The 22952-nt window shown below is 37.6% G+C and overlaps 1 protein-coding gene and 1 long non-coding RNA gene across 9 annotated transcripts; one reads left to right on the top strand and one right to left on the bottom strand.

Moving 5' to 3' along the window:
• Positions 1 to 393: 393 nt before the first annotated feature.
• Positions 394 to 10838, bottom strand: LOC114313812 (membrane protein of ER body-like protein). 8 transcript variants are annotated; one of them, XM_082885526.1, is made up of 11 exons: positions 9654 to 9857; positions 8603 to 8682; positions 5712 to 6242; positions 5261 to 5404; positions 4847 to 5077; positions 4102 to 4272; positions 3622 to 3798; positions 2740 to 2928; positions 2020 to 2259; positions 1568 to 1629; positions 394 to 1163 (listed from the first exon to the last, which is right to left on the bottom strand). In XM_082885526.1, the coding sequence occupies exons 2-11, from the start codon at positions 8631 to 8633 to the stop codon at positions 675 to 677; spliced, it is 2265 nt and encodes a 754-aa protein (XP_082741652.1). In that variant the 5' UTR covers positions 8634 to 8682; positions 9654 to 9857; the 3' UTR covers positions 394 to 674. The 8 variants fall into 8 exon arrangements, 7 of the variants coding, with proteins under 7 accessions (XP_082741652.1, XP_082741653.1, XP_082741657.1 ...); XM_082885527.1 differs by having other exon boundaries at positions 2020 to 2256; positions 9654 to 9823; XM_082885531.1 differs by having other exon boundaries at positions 2740 to 2922; positions 9654 to 9820.
• LOC114313870 (uncharacterized) lies at positions 4268 to 4617 on the top strand. Its single transcript, XR_003647309.2, has 2 exons — positions 4268 to 4413; positions 4489 to 4617. It is a non-coding gene; the product is annotated as an uncharacterized LOC114313870 (long non-coding RNA).
• Positions 10839 to 22952: the final 12114 nt, after the last annotated feature.

Below are 22952 nucleotides of genomic sequence, written 5' to 3'. Positions count from 1 at the left end.
GCTTAAGCTCGGGTTTGATTAATGGGGTTAGCCTAATGGATAGGCATTGATGCTCAATCGCCAATGTCTTGTGAACATATAATAATTAAGTTCCTGTCACAAGCTACTCAACTCGGCATATTACTCAACAAGATGTCAATCCAAGTCCCAAATCTTTTTTCTTAATTTTCTGAACAATCAATCAATCAATCTTGTTGACGGGAATAAGTACCCAGGCTTCGAAATCTTCTTCCAAACCAAGTTTTCTGACAGTGACATTGATGGATTTTCCTTCCTACTTGTGATTTGGCCATAGGCGGATTCTACCTCTCTTTATGGCATAACCATTGTTTCAGGTACATTAGGCAATTTGCTCCAACTTATTGTGAATTTGGTCTCGAAATTAGAGATTAATGAGTTGAAATGATGAAACCAATCACTTTCAGGCTAGAGTAGGAATTTCAGTGTCAGTAAGGGGAAAAAAAAAAAAAAGATTGGTTACAAAGCTTAACCTTCCTGTTGAAAAAGCTCCATTCTTCTTGTGGATGGACTGTAAAATGTCAGCAACATCGACGGAATATAGATGGGAGACTGCTGCTTTGACCCAGAAAGTGTAAAATTTCTCTGCATTTAGTACTGCTGCATTGGTCGAAGCAAGTTTCAGACAAGAACTCTGCTTTCAAAACCCGCGAAGATTAATAAGATCCCCATCCTGGCTGCTTTGTCGTTGTCTCGGGAAGGGTGAGAAGTAGATCAGAATCGAACCAACCAAGTTTCTCCAGGAGCATTTTGATCAGGTCAGCTGCTGCATAGGAAACACCAGAGGCCATGAACCCCATGATAACATAGTACACTACTGTTTTTATATAAGCCTTTGGTGGTCTCTGAATGTAAGCTTTCCCAATAGCGAGTAGAATGATGCACAGAAGAGAAGCTACAGCGACTGCGATAAGTTTGAAATCCGAGTTGTTGCTCTTACGAAATGTAAAGGCATATATGACAGGTGGCAGTGAACCAACTATGAGGAATGATAACAGGGTGACAGGCGCGTGAAGCCAGAAATTCTCTCTCCGGCCTAGTAGTTCTTGGTACCGGTCTTCTTGTTGTTGAGTTACTTGATCAGATTCACCCTCAGTTGCTTGATTGGATGTTACCCCAGAATTTTCATTTTTCAGCTCCCACAGCTGTAAGGTTTTACACATAATATGCAAATCAGGTAGGAAAAAACCCGAAGATTTGTTTAGGATGATGCGATTATGTATAACATGGATGATGCTTTGATGCCAAACAGTGATATTGTGTGCTTAAGCCAAGCCAATATCTAACTGACATCATATCTATTATATTCATATTCAGCAACACTTTTTTTTTTTAGCATAAAAAATGAATAACAAAGACACTTTTTTATTCGAAAAGTGTAACTATTTATATTTTTGGAATTAATTCTATACATTGATTGCAACATTGGCAAAGCTATGACTTTAGATTTCCTGATGGAAAATAAGTGGACCTTTTTCTTTTCTTTCATTTAATGTTTTTTTTCATTCATGGATGATTAAGAGGAATTGTGGACAAGGAGAGGACTCACTTGATGACCAATGAGGAAAAATCCTCCAATCAGATTAGCCAATGCCAGAGCCAAAATATTCACTGCAATAACAGAAAAAAAGATTAATTACCAATATATATACAATTTTGGAAGAGCCAAAGAAAAAAAAAATTCACAAAAAAATGTACAAGCGCAAGAAAAAAGGAAAATTTGTAAACAGATTCAGCTAATAGTCAAAAAACAAATAAGGAAAATTTGTAAACAGTGAGAGGAAGATGATGAGGTGACACGTGTGTGATATTTCATTGTGTAGGTGGACCAATCAAAGGAGAGATCATGCAAAGAGCCATGAACTTGACTTCATAATAGAATTGCTCAAATATGAACCTGAAAAAATCAAAATGTAAATACTTCACATACCCATTTATCTTATTCTTGTTCTTCTTCTTCTTCTTTTTTATTTTTTTAATAGAAAAATCTAAAACACTTACATGTGGTAGCATCAGCACCAGCTGCAGATGAAACAACACCTAGGCTCGTAATTGATTCAATCAAACCACCATATAAAATGCTTTTCATTATTTCCAATCCTGGAAATCTTCTAGCTTTAGCAATCTCAGTAGGTGCTGAAACTTCTGTTTCTGCTGAAGTAATAATATCTTGTGCTTCCTGAGGAGGAGCTGCTGGCTCAACTGGCTCTTCTTTTACAATAATGATTGTATCGCTGCCTGCTGCATATTTTCCCAAGAAAACAATTTGACGTGCAAGATTTATTGTATGAAATAGTATGCGTGAGATAAACTCATATGATGGGGAAAAAAAAAATACTCAACAATGGAGGTGGAATGAAAAGGAGGCTTTCCCCTTCATCCACCAAATTAGACAAAATGGTTGTTTCATGTATATTCAACTAAATTCAATCGCCATAATCATAAATGGAAAATGGAAATGAGCCCCTCCTGGAGCATTGTTTACCATCAGGATTTGGTAAAAATGTGTTTTGGAAATTAGTAAACCAAACCAAACTAAGCCTTGTGTTCCAATAAAGTGGGATTGGCTACCTGAATCCATTTTCGCCATTCCGCTTCATCAACAACTATATGACTAGTTAAATTATGTTTTGGAAAGAGGTGAAAAGGTTAAAAAGAGTTTTGAAATATGTGAAAAAGTGTCTCGTGTCACACCCCCCCCCCCCCCCCCCCAGTTCTTACCTGCTCTGCTTTTTTCTGGCATATCCTTTGAATCGTTAGTAATGCTGACTTGTCTGTCTTGAATCAATAAATCATCCTGTACGGATAGACTAACGACATCTGTATCAGCTTTCAAGGGCTCCTCTATTGAAATGTCCACTTTGGTGCCAATGTCGGCATGCTGAGCAACTCCAGAGGAATAGTCTGCATCTGGAAATGTAAAGCACTGTTATCTTCACAAGCAAAACCATAAATGAATTTTGTCATGAAGATATCAAACTCATTTGAAGTTTGCATAATGTTTGCACATAGGAAAGCCACATTCACCCTTCTATCAAAACATAATCCACAAGACATAAATAGACAATGCAATTACATCACATGTTCAACCAAGTCCAAAAGTTTCTGATTTCAAGACACGTGGCAAAGCACCAAAGAAGCTTAAACAAGTGGTGTTACTTTAAAAGAACATTAAATCATAATAGCCTCAATGCAGTTGCTGTAAACAAGTTACGTTCAAAGTACAAATTATTAAATGAACAATACCTTGTTGTACAGAAGTTATGTTCAGAGGGGTTAATGCATGAGATAACACGGCAACAGATAAGTGAGCCCTAAAGAAGAGTCAACCCACTTAAGTTTCTACAATATTCTAGCAGGTCATTCCTCAAATAATTGATACCAACATAATTTCAGTAACACCATTCATCAAAGTACCTCCAATATCTTTCAATCAACCCAAGAAAGTAAGGAAAACAAATATGAAAATTTACTTTTGCAAAGCTCTAAAGGTGGCACATGGTATCACTAGTTTAAATATGCAAGTGAAGCACTGACAAGAGGAGTGCACATGAAAGTACTGTGTTGAACAACAGTGCACAAATTTCAGTTACATGCCATTACCACTTAATTTAGCTTCCACAGTTTTATCTTCGACTACAGATAGAGTGGAAAGATCGGCCCCAACATTTTGCGAATCCTCAGCAGGAAGATCTGCTACAATATTCACTGTCTCATTGATATCAGACTTCCCAAGTACTGAAACTGGTTGTGGCGATAGCAAGGTTAAGTCTTTATCATCTGCACATGTTCCATTCAATATGCAATAAAAACTCAAATGGAAAATAAAGCCATCACTTCAAGGAAAAAAACCAACTAATTCAAAAGACATATGCACCTCCTTTAGTACACACGAAAGGAGAAATATTCTTTGCTTCTCAAATGTTCAAAGACAAGAATATGATTACTACTTCAAAAGGCACAGAATACAGATTAAGCTAAAGTTGAAATAGTAAAACTGAGTTATATGTGGTTATTCTCAAACATGGATTTCATACTGTAGTCTGTGCATCATCGTCATCTTTAAGAGTCAAAAACCTATACCTGAAGTTATACTTTCTATTGCCACAGGTTCTTCAGTGTGCACAGGAGCTCTCCCAGAAATTTGTGTTGCTCGACGGTCAATTTCTTCATTTGAAACCATTTCATTCGAAAAGCTTGATGAATCTGACTGATTAACAGTAACTAATTCAGGATGATCCAGTGCAGCCCCCTCTGTATCAGATGTCAAGCAAAACATCCACCAGTCAGCATAAACTGTTGAATACTTCACTGAGGTTACAATTGAAACAACCATTATCATCAAATACTATCAAGAAAGAACCAATCAACTATGGGGAATTACTACTGAGACAGGTAAGCATTCAGAAAGAAAAGAACGAACAGGATACTTTTCTTCTTCTTCTTCTTAATTTTTTTTTTTTTTTTCAGTTTCATGAAGTTTCATTTCTAGAGGATATACCCAATAAAGGCTATACATGCAAGCATGCATTGAAGATGAGGATTGTCCATTATTTATGTCCTGACATCTCTACACGGAAAAAGAAAAAAAAAATAAAATTATATGATATGTATATAGCCATCACTTGAAAACAATGGGACTTCAAAGCAGCATCAATCAATTAAATATTGCTAGTTGCAGTAGCATGTGCAGACAGTATAAAGTCCATAAACTTCAGATGAGTTGAGTTTGCAATGGGAAATGCTTTGCAAAAATGCAAAGAACCTTTCACTTCATAAAGTGGTTTGTTCATTCTTTACAAGCAAAAACTGAATATCTTTCCCATACCTCTGCTCTTTCTGGTTACATCATCTAATTTGTCCCCTACATCGGCTATAACTTCCCCAATCAGTTTGGGGCTTTGTGTTGAAGAAGGCACAATATCATCTCCAACTTCCTGAGGTTCAGCAATACTACTCTTTACAAGTCCTTGAGCACCAACAGATTCAGGAGGTGATGTATCCTCTCGTTTTACTGCTCCGACAATATTTTCTTCCACACCTGCCACTCGATCACTTTCTGCATTGGCAAAAGGAAGAGGTAGGCCAGTTTGATTATGGGACATTAAATAAAATAAATAAAGAAATAAATACAAATCTAGCGCATCACTAGAAAGCAGTTGAAAGTCACTTCTAACAAGATCAAGTGAAAAATATTTCAAGCTCGAACAAGTTAAACAATTAATTGCAGATGATGCAGTACCTTGGTCAATCAACATGTCGTCCTTACGTGATGCAAAAATAGAGGAAAACCAACTTTTTTTCGTTGCTGATATTTGTTGAGAACTTTGTTTGTTGTCCTCCTCATTTTTATCTCCAAATATCTTGGACAGCTTAAAACCATCGCCTGTGAAATTTAATTATACGTAAGTCTTCTGTCTGCAGCAACAACCTCAATATTATAGCTCAGCCAAGAAATGAAAAACTAGGAAAGCAATACCATGCAATGTGATACATGCAATGATGCAAATCTAATAGGATAATGATTTCAAACTCAACAACACTATCCCAAATACCACAAAAAAATAACAGATTTCATCACCAACCTGACGAGGAATAGGCATCAAAATAATGATCTTAAACTACAACCGTAATGCAAACAATATATCAGAAATAAAATAAGCTTTCTGATATGCTGGAGTAGATTTTTATACCTGTAGGAATGAAACAGCTGAGACATGATAAGCATCTGAATATCTCTGGCTCTCTGACACGATTATATTCATCAGCTGCAGGTGTCAGACCTTGATCATTGGTTGCATCGGACGGAATAGCATCAACTATCTCAGGTGGAACTACTGTTTCCAATTTGTTACGTTTTAAATCTTCATCAGAAATTCGAATTTTGCGTTTTCTTTTACGAAGTATAACTCTTCTGGTAATGCAGGAATTGCAATTAGGACAGTATAAATCATGTGTATCTTGCTTCTCTAATATTCTCTCAACATCTAATTCTGTGAATTCCTGATCACTGTCCTTTATTTGTTCAATATCGTCATGTGCTACTGTTACATCACTAAAAAAATTATTTGTTTTATGTTCTTTAAATGACTTTTCAGAAGGCAGAGGTCTGAAACCAGAGAAGCTGTCATCAACTAATCTATCATCTCTGGGATTTTTCTCAGAAGCAGAAGCTTTAATGCCACTTTTTTCTGTTACAAAAAATCCCAAAAAGGATTCAGTACCTGCAATCATGTAGCGAAAAAGTTCATTCCCAAACTCTTGTTTTAAAAATGTTTATGCACAAAGCTATAGGTATAAAACTATAAAATGAACAACAATTGAGACAAATATTTGCATTGCAAAAGCTACAGGAAAAATAGTGATGTCCATCTGAAGAGTTCTTGTTCTCAAAATGCACTTGCACAGTCACAAACAAATGTCGGTTAAGATATGTATTAATTAGCAACAACAAAAGGAAAACAAATAATATACATGTCAAGATTTTAGGAACCCATACTTCAACCCTCCCAAAAAGAATCTTGTAGCTCCACCCTGAGGTAACACGACTATTGAAGCAGCCAAACAGCTCTACGATCAATGTTTTCCTTCTTTTTTTTTTGGAATATGTCAAACTGCTCTAGAATCAAGGCTGTCCAAAATTAATAAGGAAATCCATGTTTTTTGGGTGGGTAGGAAAATCCATGTTAATTGGCAGAAAACTGCAATTTGACTAATTGAAATTGATACTTTGTTTCCTAGGAACGCGGTATCTACTGACCTTTTCTTCACCCAAAAAAAAACATCTACTAACCTTCGGTTTCACAAAAGAAACATTGTCCCTGTTATTTTACAGTTTTGACATTCATCATCAGCACATACATGACCATTGGTTTCACAACAGAAACGTTATCCCTGTTGATTTACAGTTTTGACATTCATCATTCACATATGCAAGTGCCACTTAGGATTCTAAGTATGATCAATCGAAGGATTTTCACTTCAGTAGGCCCAACAGCAGTTTCGACAATTCAAAATTGCTTCACAAACAGCAAGAAAGAGAGTAAGAAATTGCAGTTTCACCAAATTTGTCAGTGTTTAAGGAATGAATTGAGTAATACACTCATTGTGGTCTCACAAGCAAGGGTGCAAGAAATATGAGAACTGGTTTATGTTCTACAAATAGGTAAAAACTAGATCAAAACATGAGCATGAAATTTAGTAATTTCTAGCACAGGAGCATTATTTACATTTCCAATTCATTCAGTGAAAAAAAAAAAAAGTCCGTTGCAGGTTCACTGATTACAAAAATTGTCCCATACTAAATGAAAGAATTGAATTTAGGTGAAGTGCTTTCACAGCTAGACATTATATATCAACCTTGGTTTACGTTTAATATATAAGTAAAGCAGTAAATTAACATGAAAGAATCAGGTTAAGAGCACGGGATTTGGAAATTTTTTAGCACAAAGGGAAACAATAGCATTGATCTATCTAGAAAATGGGCCTAACCCATAAGTGATAATTTAGTTGAGAAAGAAAGAATGGGTGAATCAAGTGACAAAAGTGACAGTATGGCATAACTAGATGTTGATGTTCATAAAGACCTAGGCCACATTCAACAATTGAGGGACATGGAATACTTTTTCTAAACATGTGCATACAGAATGGAAAATGTATCCCTTACAATTTCAGCATTTTTGGGAGAAAGGTAACAAAAAAGTTTTTAAAAAAAAGGAAAAAAAATAGCAAACATATAGAAGATTATCTAATGCAATTTGAAAAGCAATTCAATTCTCTATAAAATTCACCCAGGGCATCAGTTGTTTAAACAAACCATGAGGCGGAATATAAATACATTAATGATTATAACCATGTTTCAAAATTTTGGGGGAGGAATCAGCGGACCTTTGAAAGAGTAAAGCTGCCTATTTATTTATCAAAGAGTAGAATTTTGGGTTTAGAATTTAGTTGGTGACAAGGATTGCCTCCCTCTCGAGTCCTTCATAAATTCCCATAGATTAGATTCTTTTGCTCTTGTATAGGGCTATAGTTTTCTTTTCTATACACTGCATTTGCATGATGCTGTATTGAACTCTCTTGAGAAGACGCATTTGTGTAAAGCACAACATTATGAGCAAATTGATGAGCAAGGAAGTGATAGCTTAGAACTTTTTAAGGGGGAAGGAAAATTTAAACCCTCAAACTAGCCAAAAAGTTAATCATATCAAAGGACAATTCTGAATACCAATCTTCTAATTCTTTAGAAGAGTATATTCTAATTTTTTCAAGCAATCATGGAATCAAAGTATCATGTGTAGCCACAGATTGCACCAATTAGACCTCTGTGTGACTAAATTTTATCTAATTCCGTCGTTAATTTGAGCAAAATCAGTCATAAGAGTTTGGTTCATTCTAGAACCCTGACTTAATTACACTCTGCAATGATTTTGCACTACACATCAATAACAACATTGTTTATTGTACTCTAAATAACATTTTTCTTGTTCCGAATGCTAGGACTGTGTGGCTAATTTCTACTTTGATACATACTTGATCAGTGTAATCAAGTTTTTTGTGCTTCAGTTCAGTGCATGCCACTTACTATTGCCTTCTTTGTCACCTCCCTGGTCCATATTTTTTTTTGCTGAGCTGGTGAATAGCACTCATCATAGCTTTTTAGTGCTACTTCCATAGAACACGTGATACACTAAATTAGGGTCAGAGAAACATGAAATACAAAAATAAAACAAAGATCTAAATAAAGTACACATAAAAATATAAGGATTTTCGTAGTTCACCCCACAATCGGCTATGTTCACGGTTGCTACAGTTTTAATATGACCTGAAAGAGTTACAATACAATACAATACATAGAGATTCAACACATCACCAATAAATATATGGTATTAGGATAGCAAATTAGAACTATGAAATACCCAAAAAAACCCTTACTCCAAAGTTTGGGTGGTTAGTGTTCCATACTTATTAAAAGGTTTGGATTATATCTCTAGTTGGCCATCCAACTCAAAGAGCAGTTGGGTTTGGAGGGCCTGTTTTGGAGTCGATGTCGGTGATTTGAACTGTTTACATTTTAGAACTCATTTAGTAGAATATTCATATAAAAAATCAAAGATGATCGGACATCAATAGTTATATGTTTAAATCATATTTGCCTTAAAAAAATAGACGAAAAATATAATTTCAAGAATAACCATCTATTTTTTATAATACAAATATGATTCAAACATATAGATATAATATTTGATCATCTTAATTTTTTGCTTGAAACTCAACAAATATTAAAAAGTGATTAGTTCAGATTACTGAAGTCGGCCTGCCTCAAAATAAGCCCACCAAATCCAAACTATTCTCTCAAATTGAATAGTCAAATTGATAGAATCCAAACCCCCTTATTAAAATCTACACTACCCAATAATTCCATTGGAATAATATAGCATTTCTGCATCAAAAAAATGTAACCCCGGGAAAAATCGTTAGCCGGAGAGTACATAGAATGCTCTGATATATCAACATAACCAATGTAAAAGTAACACCAGCAATCAATTTCTCCCATCTCTCCCCTCACCATGAATATACTGCTCGAGCAGGCTTTACACAGACAAACACCCAAACATACTGTAGGAAGATGTTACCTCAAATAGATACGAATGAAAATGGACTGAGGGCTCCCCCATTGCAAATCCCTTATGAATTCGTTCTTTGCAGATTGTTATCTTTCATTCCATATATTTGTACATACATACATACATACACATGATACACTATTGAGAAAAAAGAGAGGGATTTTGGGAGGAGGAGGGGAAGGGCCCCCATCCTTTTTCTTGGTTTTTTTTTTTCCTGGTACTGTTAACAAAGAAAGTTGAGAGGCTGTGGGGTTTGAGGGCGTTATTGTAATTTCAAAACATCTTTATCGTTCGTGCCATGTTACTGTTGTTGTTGTTGTTGTTTCCTAAAACTCTCTCCGTGAAAGAGAAGACCAGAAAGAATAAGAAGAAGAGACGATAACAAAGAAGAGTGAGTAGCAAAGAATCGATATATATATATATATATATATATATGTATCGAGTACATGTACGTGTATGTACCTTGGACTTTGTCGGAATAAACGCTCTTCTTCGACCTTTCTGGCGAGTCTAGTACTAGTTCCACTACATGATTGGTGTCTTGTTCTTGAAATTCACCGCCATCGGCATTGGCAGGCTCTGAGGAAGGCAACATTAAATCAATTTTACTAGCATCACTGACTTCAATGGCTGTGGTTGTGGTGAGACGCCGAGGCCGCCTTCCCTGCAAGGCCACTGCGTCCACCTTCTCCTCCTCCTCCTCCCATTGTTGGCCTTGCAAGGCCAATGCAGCCACCTCATCCTCCTCTACTGCGGTCACATACTTCTCCCATTGTTGGCCTAGTAAGGCCACCGTGGCCCCCTCCTCCTCTTCCTCTTCCTCTTCCTCTTCCTCTGTCTCTTCAACTTCCTCCTCTTGCTGCCACTGCTCTGTTTTTTCCATTTCTTAAGAAGCTGAGTAAATTGGATGCTCACACTCCACTTCCCTACTTTTTATTTTCTACAAATGGATACAAGACTCACAGTTTTTTACATATATATATATCTTCACTCCGTTTTTTCACTCGAATTTTCCTCAATTGTTTTACTCTTCATTTTCTTTTTGTTTTTTCTCCATCTGTTTAGTGGTTTAGAAAGTAGACCACACGAAGAAGATTAAATTTGAACGTTTTGCTGGATCTCATATGTAGAAATTGCAAGCACATGTGTAACACGAGAGCAATTTGGTTTGGACGGAAGTAGGTCATTGACTATGTTATTACTCGTGTTGACATTGAGCTGCAGCTTCTTCTTTCTACGTCATAAATATGATCAACAAGAAATTTTTAGGTCCAAACTGAGGAAAATTATTGTTTGCTCCTGAGGTAAGTTGACGTGGTATTTTAACTTATGTTTGGTTTTGGTTTTGATTTTTTTTTGCTAAAAAAAAATACAAAAGGTAAAATAGACTAAATAAATTAATAAGATAATATATCATATTTAAATCATAATCATTATACTTTTTCTCTCACAAAAGTTAAAAACACCAAAAATAAAAACCAAACGAAATTAAAAAAGTCAGATTAAAATAGCCAAAAAATTAAAAAGTCAGACTATTTTCGTTCTTCCCAGACGAAGACTTAATTGTTATTAATTGAATTAGTCGGACTCATCATATTTTTTCCTTTTTTTAAGTTAAGTTTGGTTGAGAAATTTGGAAAGAAAAAGAAAAACGGTAGGTGAAATGTGAATAAAATATATTTATATTTTACTTAATTCAACACATATTTTTTCTTTCTTTTTTTTTAAATCTCTTCCTAAATTCTCTAATCGAATATAGCATTAAGAGATAATGAGATACTTATCTTTCAATAAATGATATAGAGTGACCTAACATTAACTAATAACTTCTCCCAAATTTACATGCCACGTGTTACCTCTTTTTGATTAAAAATTATTGCTCATGCGGTATTGTTTTGTATTGTGCTCACAAATTAACAATCGTAAGTAGGGTATTCGCAATTTCGGATTGTTAGGTTTGTAATTTGTATTTGTTCATATATGTATGGTTTGGAAAAAATTGAACTTGTAGCTGCTTGCACCATGAGTTGCGATTTGCTTAGGTAGGATTTACAGATGTGCAGGCGATTTGCGAATTGGCCTTTTTCTTTAAAAATTTATTTATTTGCTTTTTTTTTTTCTCCCGTTTTGTAAATATTTATTTTGAACTGTTTTCCCTTATTTTTTAAAATACTCAACAACATTAATAATTAATTAATTAAAACTTATAAAATTAAAATCACAACAAAATTAATTTCTATCGCAAGTAAATCATTCAAAATGTTAACTTTTAAATAAAATCATAAACTGACACAAGTATATTTTTTAAAATTCTAAACTAAATCGTCAAAATTATTCACTACCCAACAATACAATTAAAATAAAATCATTCAAAATCCTAAACTTATCTAAAAGTAATTTAACTTTTACATTCATCCAAAATACAATAATAAATTGTTGTCAAGCCTTATCCAATTCAAACCCGCAGTCTGCCAGCAACCGCAATAATGCCATATTCTAAATCGCATTCGTCCGTATTTTATCTACGAAACTATCCATTTGTATACAAATCGGTTCGAGTTGGACAGGTTGGGCGGTTCGGATAATCTTATTCCCAACCTTAATCACAAGTTATCTTCTAATTATTTAACGAGACTAAATAATCATGTAAAAGAAAAGAATAATTTTATTTGTACTAATTAATGTACTAACTAATATATTAACAGATAATGTAGTATAATTTTAAAAATTTTGAATATTTATAATTTGTATAATATGTCAGATCAATAATAATGATATAACACTAATTAATATATTAATATATATATATATATATATATATTAATTAGGGCAAATTACAAACACCCTCTCGAGGTTTGGTGAAAATACAGAATCCTCCTTGAGATTTGAGAAATTACATCCCGTACCTTGAGGTTTATATTTCCATAACAAATTGTCCCCTAAGGTTTGTATTTTCATACAGATTCCCCCTAATTTCTCCTAATTTATTATGAAAATTTGACTTCAAGAGACAATATATAATTTTTCAAACCTCAAAAAAAAATTTATATTTTTATCAAACCCCAAACCCAAGAGAAATGCTTGTAATTTGCCCTATTAATTACTACATACATTACCACCGAAAAAGAAAGGAGCCATGGCTTCATCACCTCTCGAAAATCCTACTTTTACATAGAAATTGGAGCTGGGATGTTTCCAATCCACGACGCTATTTGGGCCGTGAGAACTACGAAATTTCGTTTTGATCATTAGAGTTTTTTATTTTTTTATAGCATTTTATGTAAGTTATTTACGCAAAAAAAGATCAATACCATATATGTAATTATATAATTTTAATTAGCACATTTATTTTCAAAAAAATAAATAACAAGAATGATTTTAAAAATAGACAATACATTTTTTTAGAGATAAATGTAATAAGATTATATAGTTATCATACTGGATCGACCTAATTTTTTGTGTAAATAATTTATCCAAAGTATCCTAAAATATAAACGACTCAATTGATTGAAATTACACCGTGGTGAGTCTCACAGAACCTAATAACGCTATTTAGTCCAATTAATTGGAGACAATCTGTCTCCTAAAAAGTAATGTCATTTCTAATAATTACTACAATGAAATTTGGAAATGACAGAGTTTAATTATTTTGTGAAATTGGCACTTGGAATTCATGTTGAAATTGTGATTTAACCTATGAGATTATCATTTTATGTATGTTGCTAATAAATGCTGGAATGAAGAACTGAATTATCAATTAATTGTGTCTATGTTAAATTGGAGCAAAGAATTTTATAAGTTCATTTCCGCTAATATGTTTAGCTACCCTAAGTATGAAATTTTGGCTCCATCCTTGATCATGCCCACTTTGAAACTGTGAACAAACACTGAATTTAATGGTTCTACAATAGTAGATCTAATCCATCTAAAATTATGGATTCATTACTTTAGATTAATAAAATAAAATAAAAAATTATTATGATTCAAAATATTGGCCGCTATATTAAAAAAAGTACATTAATCCATTCATAATTATAAATCTCACTATTTCCGTGATGCTTAAAAGATAATAAAAGATCATTTGTATTTATGATTAGTGAATCAGCACAAGGAAATTAGGTCTGGGCAAACATCCAACCAATTCTACTCAACATGACTTCAAATTGACGATTTTGATACAAGGGGCAAATGGATGCAAGTCTGGAGATTTTTTTTAAAAAAAACGAGTTTTGGTTGGGTGAAGTTTACAAGATTTGTGAAACTTGACCCAACGACATTGAGAGGGAGATTAATGATATGGACTTTGTGCCAGACAGATTTGGGCCGGGCAGAGTTGTGCCGGACAGATTTGGGCCGGACAGAGTTGTGCCGGACAGATTTGGGCCGGGCAGAGTTTGGACTGAGTGTGTGCCACCCTGGACCGAACAGAAACTGCTCGGCCAGGAAGTGACCGGTCGGACCAGGATGCTCGGTCCGAGGATGGTCGCAGCCAGACAGACCGAGAGACCGGCGCCCGGAAAGGCGTGGTCAGCCGAGGTAGTTGATTAACCGGCAGGAAGGCCAACCAAAGGAGGTACCCGGGCTAGGCTTTGCCGGGATGCCGCCTAGCCCGGTCCTCCATGTGTTTGTCCGGTTAGGCGCATTGGTATGAAGCATGGCATGGCCGTGGTAGAGCAGCTCGGCTGCCGAGCTCCAGCTGTGAAGTCAGGCAGTTGAGATTAGGTGATGTTCGGCAAGGTCTATGCTGACAGATGGGATAGCAGAGCCACGTGTCAGGAGATGACTGGGAGTGGGTAAGGGACTCAGAAGGTATATAGGCATGTCTGCGCCCCCATACGCGATATACGAACATCTCTGTAAGGAATTCTTACACTCAAACACTCTCTCCCTTCTCTCTATCCATCCTTAGGTGTGTGTTAACTTGATCGTCGGAGGGTGTTTCCGGCCACACACCGCCAAGTAGCTCACCATTACTTGCTCGCAGGTGATCGGACATCGACGGAGCTTGGAAGAAAGGAGTACGGGCTTGCCGGAATATTTGCTCCCCGTACAATTGGCGCCGTCTGTGGGAAGCTTGACAGACAAAACCTTGTCTTCCAGGTTCATCTGATCGCCGTCCATGGCGAACAACGACGAGTTTCCGTTGTCCGCCATCGACGGAGCCACCCCGGAGTATACCCGAAGGAGAGAGGGACCTCCTGCTGTCCACCCAATGGCTGACTTGGGAACGCCCAATGGCGGACAGTCGGGAGACGCGCGGGATAAGCGCGGAAGAAGTCATGGTCATTCACGGAGTCCAGACGGTCACCGGCGGAGGAGAGACTCACACGCCAGACGTCTGGAAAATAAGTTGAGGGATCAAGACGCTGTCATCCGGCAAATGGCGGCGGAGATGGAGGATCTGAAGCGGCATGTCAAAGGGAAAGGTGAAGCTAGAGTGGGTGACCACAGTGAGCGCACCCCATCCCACCGTTCAGGCGGTCAGAGTCAGCGACGCATTCCATCCATTTCTATTACCAGAAGTTACCAGGTTGGTGATTCCGACGTGCATGCAGAGAAGTCTAGCGCGCAAGACAGCACCTATCGGCCCTCACGTCCGGTGACGACTTCGAGGTACTCTTACTCCGCTCATTCAGAGGATTTGCGGGCGGTCTTAAAGGAGCGGGTTCGTCGGCGCGAAGCTCAGAGGATACCGGCGTTCCAGCGGCTATCCTACGGGGTTCACGCCAGCGAGGAGGTCGGAATGCCTCCACCCCGCCAAGCAGCGCCACTCCTAGTGGATTCAGATTTGGCCAGGTTGAGTGCCACCCCTTTCTCCCTGGAAATAGAAACTACACCGCTTCCGGCAGGCTTCCACCAGCCAAAGTTCGCGCTTTACGACGGGAAAACCGATCCTTACCTGCATATAAGCCACTTCCGACAGGTTATGGCCGGACATAGGCGAAATGACGGACTTATGTGCCTGATCTTCCCGTCAAGTTTAGGCGAGCTGGGCTTGAAGTGGTTCGAGAGGTTGCCGGAAGGGAGCATACAACGATGGCATCAGTTGGCCGAAGAGTTTGTGACGCGCTTCAAAACCAACACAAAAACACCAAAGGAAGTCGATCATTTACTTAGTGTCAAGATGGAACCAAGCGACACACTGAAGGCATACAACTCGAGGTATTGGGAAACCTTCAACGAGATCTTGGATTGCCCGGTCAACCTTGCAATCACGCAATACAAGCGCGGTCTCCCGCTCGGACATAGGCTGAGGGATTCGCTTACAATGAACCAGCAGACATCCATGTGGCACCTAATGCAGCGCATCAATGAGCACATCCGAGTAGAGGATGATGTGGCGACGTCCACCGCGGAGACAACCTCGATGGCAACGAGCAAGTGGGCGACTGGGTTTTAAGGAAGGTCATGGGCAACGCACTAGTGCCGGGTGAAGGCAAGCTAGGGGCAAACTAGGAGGAGCCTTACAAGATAACCGGGCAAGGGGGCATACAACTTAGAAGATTTGGATGGCAAAGGCGTACCCCGGCCATGGAATGCGGCCTTATGTAATTTTTTGAGGGACTTGTTTCCCCAACACTTCTGAATGCAAATACTCTTTTTGTCAATGTAATAGAAGTGGATTACTTTTGCTGAAGAGCTTTGTTGTGTCCGAAATAATAGTGGATGAGGGGCCTACTCTTCTGTTCCAGCCGAGATGCTTTACTCCGGTTGGAAGAGTTGGCGTTTTGTCCACCTTCGAATTCCCAACCGAGATGGTTTACTCCGGTTGGAAGAGTTGGTGTTTTGTCCAACTTAGGATTCCCAACCGAGATGGTTTACTCCGGTTGGAAGAGTTGGTGTCTTGTCCAACTTCGAATTCCCAACCGAGATGGTTTACTCCGGTTGGAAGAGTTGGTGTCTTGTCCAACTTCGAATTCCCAACCGAGATGGTTTACTCCGGTTGGAAGAGTTGGCGTTTTGTCCAACTTCGAATTCCCAACCGAGATGGTTTACTCCGGTTGGAAGAGTTGGCGTTTTGTCCAACTTCGAATTCCCAACCGAGATGGTTTACTCCGGTTGGAAGAGTTGGTGTTTTGTCCAACTTCGGATTCCCAACCGAGATGGTTTACTCCGGTTGGAAGAGTTGGTGTTTTGTCCAACTTCGGATTCCCAACCGAGATGGTTTACTCCGGTTGGAAGAGTTGGTGTCTTGTCCAACTTCGAATTCCCAACCGAGATGGTTTACTCCGGTTGGAAGAGTTGGCGTTTTGTCCAACTTCGAATTCCCAACCGAGATGGTTTACTCCGGTTGGAAGAGTTGGTGTTTTGTCCAACTTCGGATTCCCAACCGAGATGGTTTACTCCGGTTGCAAGAGTTGGTGTTTTGTCCAACTTCGAATTCCCAACCGAGATGGTTTACTCCGGTTGGAAGAGTTGATGATTTGTTCAACTGCGAGGTTCCAGCCGAGATGATTTACTCCGGCTGAAGAGTTGATGATTTGTTCAACTGCGAGGTTCCAGCCGAGATGTTTTACTCCGGCTGAAGAGTTGATGATTTGTTCAACTGCGAGGTTCCAGCCGAGATGTTTTACTCCGGCTGAAGAGTTGATGATTTGTTCAACTGCGAGGTTCCAGCCGAGATGATTTACTCCGGCTGAAGAGTTGATGATTTGTTCAACTGCGAGGTTCCAGTCGAGATGATTTACTCCGGCTGAAGAGTTGATGATTTGTTCAACTGCGAGGTTCCAACCGAGATGATTTACTCCCGCTGAAGAGTTGATGATTTGTTCAACTGCGAGGTTCCAGCCGAGATGTTTTACTCCGGTTGAAGAGTTGATGACTTGCTCAACTGCGAGGTTCCAGCCGAGATGATTTACTCCGGCTGAAGAGTTGATGATTTGTTCAACTGCGAGGTTCCAGCCGAGATGTTTTACTCCGGCTGAAGAGTTGATGATTTGCTCAACTGCGAGGTTCCAGCCGAGATGATTTACTCCGGCTGAAGAGTTGATGATTTGCTCAACTGCGAGGTTCCAGCCGTGATGATTTACTCCGGCTGAAGAGTTGATGATTTGCTCAACTGCGAGGTTCCAGCCGAGATGATTTACTCCGGCTGACGGGTTGATGATTTGCTCAACTGCGAGGTTCCAGCCGAGATGATTTACTCCGGCTGAAGAGTTGATGATTTGCTCAACTGCGAGGTTCCAGCCGAGATGTTTTACTCCGGCTGGTGAGTTGATGATTTGCTCAACTCCGAGGGTCCAGTCGAGCTGTTCTTGTCCGCCAGGAAAGAAGTCGCGGAGCGGACCTTGCTCCCCCTCTTTGGAGTTCCTTGGCCGAGCTGATCTTGTCCGCCAAGAAAGAAGTGGCGGAGCGGACCTTGCTCGCCTTCTTTGGAGTTCCTTGGCCGAGCTGATCTTGTCCGCCAAGAAGGAAGTGGCGGAGCGGACCTAGCTCGCCTTCTTTGGAGTTCCTTGGCCGAGCTGATCTTGTCCACCAAGAAGGAAGTCGCGGAGCGGACCTAGCTCGCCGACCTTGGAAGTTCCTTGACCGAGCTGTTGTTGCTCGCCAAGAAGCAAGTCGCGGAGCGGACCTTGCTCGCTGACCTTGGAAGTTCCTTGACCGAGCTGATGTTGCTCGCCAAGAAGGAAGTCGTGGAGCGGACCTTGCTCGCTTTCTTAGTGCGGTCACCATCTTGCATATTGAGGACCGAGGAAGTATTACCCCGATCAAGATAGGTAATCCCAGTCACGCTTCAACGGACGGAATTAAGGGGCAATTGAGAGGGAGATTAATGATATGGACTTTGTGCCAGACAGATTTGGGCCGGGCAGAGTTGTGCCGGACAGATTTGGGCCGGACAGAGTTGTGCCGGACAGATTTGGGCCAGGTAGAGTTGTGCCGGACAGATTTGGGCCGGGCAGAGTTTGGACTGAGTGTGTGCCACCCTGGACCGAACAGAAACTGCTCGGCCAGGAAGTGACCGGTCGGACCAGGATGCTCGGTCCGAGGATGGTCGCAGCCAGACAGACCGAGAGACCGGCGCCCGGAAAGGCGTGGTCAGCCGAGGTAGTTGATTGACCGGCAGGAAGGCCAACCAAAGGAGGTACCCGGGCTAGGCTTTGCCGGGATGCCGCCTAGCCCGGTCCTCCATGTGTTTGTCCGGTTAGGCGCATTGGTATGAAGCATGGCATGGCCGTGGTAGAGCAGCTCGGCTGCCGAGCTCCAGCTGTGAAGTCAGGCAGTTGAGATTAGGTGATGTTCGGCAAGGTCTATGTTGACAGATGGGATAGCAGAGCCACGTGTCAGGAGATGACTGGGAGTGGGTAAGGGACTCAGAAGGTATATAGGCATGTCTGCGCCCCCATACGCGATACACGAACATCTCTGTAAGGAATTCTTACACTCAAACACTCTCTCCCTTCTCTCTATCCATCCTTAGGTGTGTGCTAACTTGATCGTCGGAGGGTGTTTCCGGCCACACACCGCCGGGTAGCTCACCATTACTTGCTCGCAGGTGATCGGACATCGACGGAGCTTGGAAGAAAGGAGTACGGGCTTACCGGAATATTTGCTCCCCGTACAGACATGAAATTAGTAATTCTTCTTAAATATTAATATATGTAAATTTATTATGGGTGATTAACCAATAAATCTTATATTTTGAACTTGTAATCCATATAATTCCATATTTTTTCTTGTGATCTATTTAGTCCTTTTAGATGTGTAATGATTAATTTACTCGCCATATTGTAATATTTACATTTAGGAAGTTACATTAGAGTGTTACGTTTGAAAAAAATACACAAAGGAATTTTTTAGTGTTGGAGTTTTTGGAGCGTTATGTCGGAGTGTTGGACTGTTACGTTTGCTAAAAGTGCACTAAAGAGTTTTTTAGTATTGAAATATTACATTTGAAAAAAGTATATCAAAGAGTTTTTTTAGTGTGCTACATCAGAGTGTTATGTTTGGAAAAAATATACTAATGAGTTTTTTTGTGTATTACGTCGGAGTGTTACATTTGAGAAAAGTACATTAAGGATTTTTTTTTTTTTTTTAGTGTTACGTTGAAGTGATAGAAAACGTGATCCAAAAATTGAATCTAACTTCCCTAAGATGGTGTCCCTCAATGGAGAAGGGTACAAACGTCTATTAAATCATATCAAAATTTAAAATAGGATCTAACGACAAGGTTGTCAAAACAAACAGGACCTATCATTGTATTAGAAAATTCATGGAATTGATTGGAGTAACTAATTCCCATATGGAATTTTCTGATAATTTTTCATATAAGAGTGATTGGAGTAACTGATTTCCACGTGAGACTTTTTGATAACTTATATATTATATTATTTATTAATTCAATAAATAAATTATTAAAATTTGAAAGGGATGCTTTTTCCTTTTCAGAAAAGTAAAAATCTTAAATTTCATTGTGCAATTAAAAAAAATTATGATTTATGATTTTTTTTTTTGTAAAATAGGATTTGTTCTGTAAAAATAAATTTTTATTTTTATTTTTTTTGTAAATTAAGATTCATTCAATTTGTTAACCCGATTCGCATTTATTTGTTAATTTGCCCAATTCACTGATTAATTTTAAAAATCAGAAATGCTCGAATGTGAATAAATTTTTTTCAACCAAATCTCTTTAACCGGCTGACATACGATATCTGATTCACCTAAGCGCAATTCGTGAACCCCCCGAGTGGGACATGGTACCTCCCACCACGCATTGATTAGGGTGGCTCTAGCCTGGGGCTACACCAATAAATAACAGACAGAAGTAAATGTGGTCTTGGTAACTTTATTTTTTTAGTTTAAAAATTAAAAAATTATTAAAGAAAAAAAAAATTAACAAATTATATAAAAAAAATTCAAAATTTTCAATTTTTTTTTTTACTTTTTACATATTTTTTATTGTAAAAAGCTTAAAAGTCATCTCAAATATATTATTTTTTTTAACCTCATATTTTAACTAGAAAGCTAAAAAGTTAAAATGAGGCCTTAGGCCATCTCCAACGGTGCATCAAATTGTGCATTAGATTTGAAATTTGATGAAAAAGTCATTTTTTCTCCCTCTAATGATTTCACCAAACTGATATCAAATTGAGAATTAAACAAAAATTTCATCAAACTGAGAATGCGTTGGGTCTTTCATCAAAACACTATTTATTACCGTTGTATTTCACTATCGGATGACCCACCGGATGATCAATTTTGTGCAAAATTTTGTACAGATTTTATACTGGGTGGTCGACCTCAGGATTGACCCCCTGGATGACCTTCAAGCTTAAAAATTCAATTACAGAATTGTACAAATTTTGCTCTTTCCGGTCAACCGGCCGGTCATCCATGAAAGGTACAGTACACCGTTGAAGTGATTGATATCAGATTGAGCCAAATACCTTTTTTTTACTCAAATTTAGTGAAAATTTGGTTTAACCTTTGAAAACGCTCTTAGAGCATCTCCAAAGCTATAGTATGGCATGTTACCATGGCAAAATGTTAAATTATAACAATGGTGCTACAATGATGAAATGTCGTTTTAGTAAATTCCCAACCAACTTTGCCTCCTATTTTTTGAATATTATTTGGATATAATTTTTTGATTGATTTTTTTGTTGTCTTTTATGATTTTTTAAAAAATTTTATAATTTTTTTTTATATATTTACATTCTATACGATTAAACAAAACAATAAAAAATAAAAAATTGAAAAAAAAAAGTTCTAATTCACCCACTACCAGTACAAATTGGAAAAAAAATCTAATGTATCTCATTCCTTTTAAATGTTCTAACCGTTGGATCAACATTGATTTGAGCATCGAACGGCTGAGATTATCTCTCACCTTCCCACTTGTCACTTACCGACCCATTTGTCACTATCCTTCATCTCTTCCAACGACTGAGATTAATGCCCCCCCCCCCCCCCCCCCTCTCTCTCTCTCTCCCCATCTTTATTCCTGAAACAGACCCAACGCCTCTCTCTTTCTCTCTCCATCTTCATTTCCCGCTAATATGTTTGGCTTCCCTAAGTCGAAATTTTGGCTCCATCCTTTTGAAAGTGTGAACAAACACTGAATTTAATGGTTCTAAAATAGTAGATCTTATATCTTAAAATTGTATTCACTCCGTCTAAAATTATGGATTTATTATTTTAGATTAATTAAATTTTTTTATTATGATTCAAAATAATGGATGTTATATTAAAATTGTACATTAATCCATTCATAATTATAAATCTCACTATTTTTATGATGCTTAAAAGATAATAAAAGATCATTTGTATTTATGAATAGTGAATGTTAGCACAGTGCAATTAGGTCTGGGTAAACATCCAACCAATTCTACTCAACATGACTTCAAATGGACGGTTTTGATACAACAGGTGTGACATTTTTGAATATAAAAATAAAGTAAATAATTAAATAATAATAATTTTACAATCTCAAATATTTTGATAACAAATCTTAAAGTGCAAATTAAATATTGTTAGATGGTATTTTGATTAAAATTATAAACACAAAACCTCTAGAGTTTACCTTCCCTAATATATAAAACCAACAGTCCAACTTAAGTATTATTATTATTAACCTCTAATATTAATGTGAGAACCCAAACATAAAAATAAAGTAAATAATTAAATAGAAATAATTTTACAATTTTAAATATTTTGATTGTGAATCCTAAAGTACAAATTAAATATTGTTAGAGTGTATTTTAATTAATTTTAAACACATAGTATTAAAGGTTATTAATAATAATAACAATTAAGTTGGACTGCTGGTTATATATATTAGGGAATGTAAACCCTAGAGATTTTGTATTTATAATTTTAATCAATCGTAGCTCTCCTAACAGCAATAGCCGTGAGAGTGAGAAAGGGAGGAGGAGGATCATTGGTGAAAAATAAAAGGAGGGGAAGGAACTCTCATAAATAGATAAATATTTTATGTATTACTTTATGTGTGTTGGTGTGTTTCAGCCGTAGGTTGACTTTGGGAGACGTAGATGGTGCCAAAGATAGGAGCACGATCATCTTTTATTTAATATATTTGTTGCTATTGTTGTTTGTTATAGGTTACAACCATGAATAGAGGTGTAGGAAATATATCAACCGAATAAATTTTAAGCTAAAATTTTTACAATAACTTTATTAAATATTGAACGGCATATCAGAATTTTCTCATAATTTTTGAGACTCAAAATTTATATAAATTGGTGCGTTCAAATCTGTCTAGAAAACTATTGTAAAATCGTAACTTCGGAAGTGTCGTTCTTCTTGGTTATAAATTTGATAATTATCAAATCAGCGCCATTAGAACCG

Source organism: Camellia sinensis, chromosome 1, assembly GCF_055761805.1.
Source record: "Camellia sinensis isolate YWXY chromosome 1, ASM5576180v1, whole genome shotgun sequence".
NCBI lineage: Eukaryota > Viridiplantae > Streptophyta > Magnoliopsida > Ericales > Theaceae > Camellia > Camellia sinensis.
Note: the sequence above shows the minus strand (reverse complement) of the source record. Positions and strands in the feature narration are given on the sequence as shown.

Coding starts and splice junctions, on each gene's coding strand:
- LOC114313812 (XM_028260214.2), bottom strand. CDS start 10,527: ATGGAAAAAACAGAGCAGTGGCAGCAAGAGGAGGAAGTTGAAGAGACA. Junction 2,260..2,739: donor GCCAGAAAAAAGCAGAGCAG/GTAAGAACTGGG, acceptor GAAAATATGCAG/CAGGCAGCGATACAATCATT. Junction 1,164..1,567: donor TTTTCCTCATTGGTCATCAA/GTGAGTCCTCTC, acceptor AAAACCTTACAG/CTGTGGGAGCTGAAAAATGA.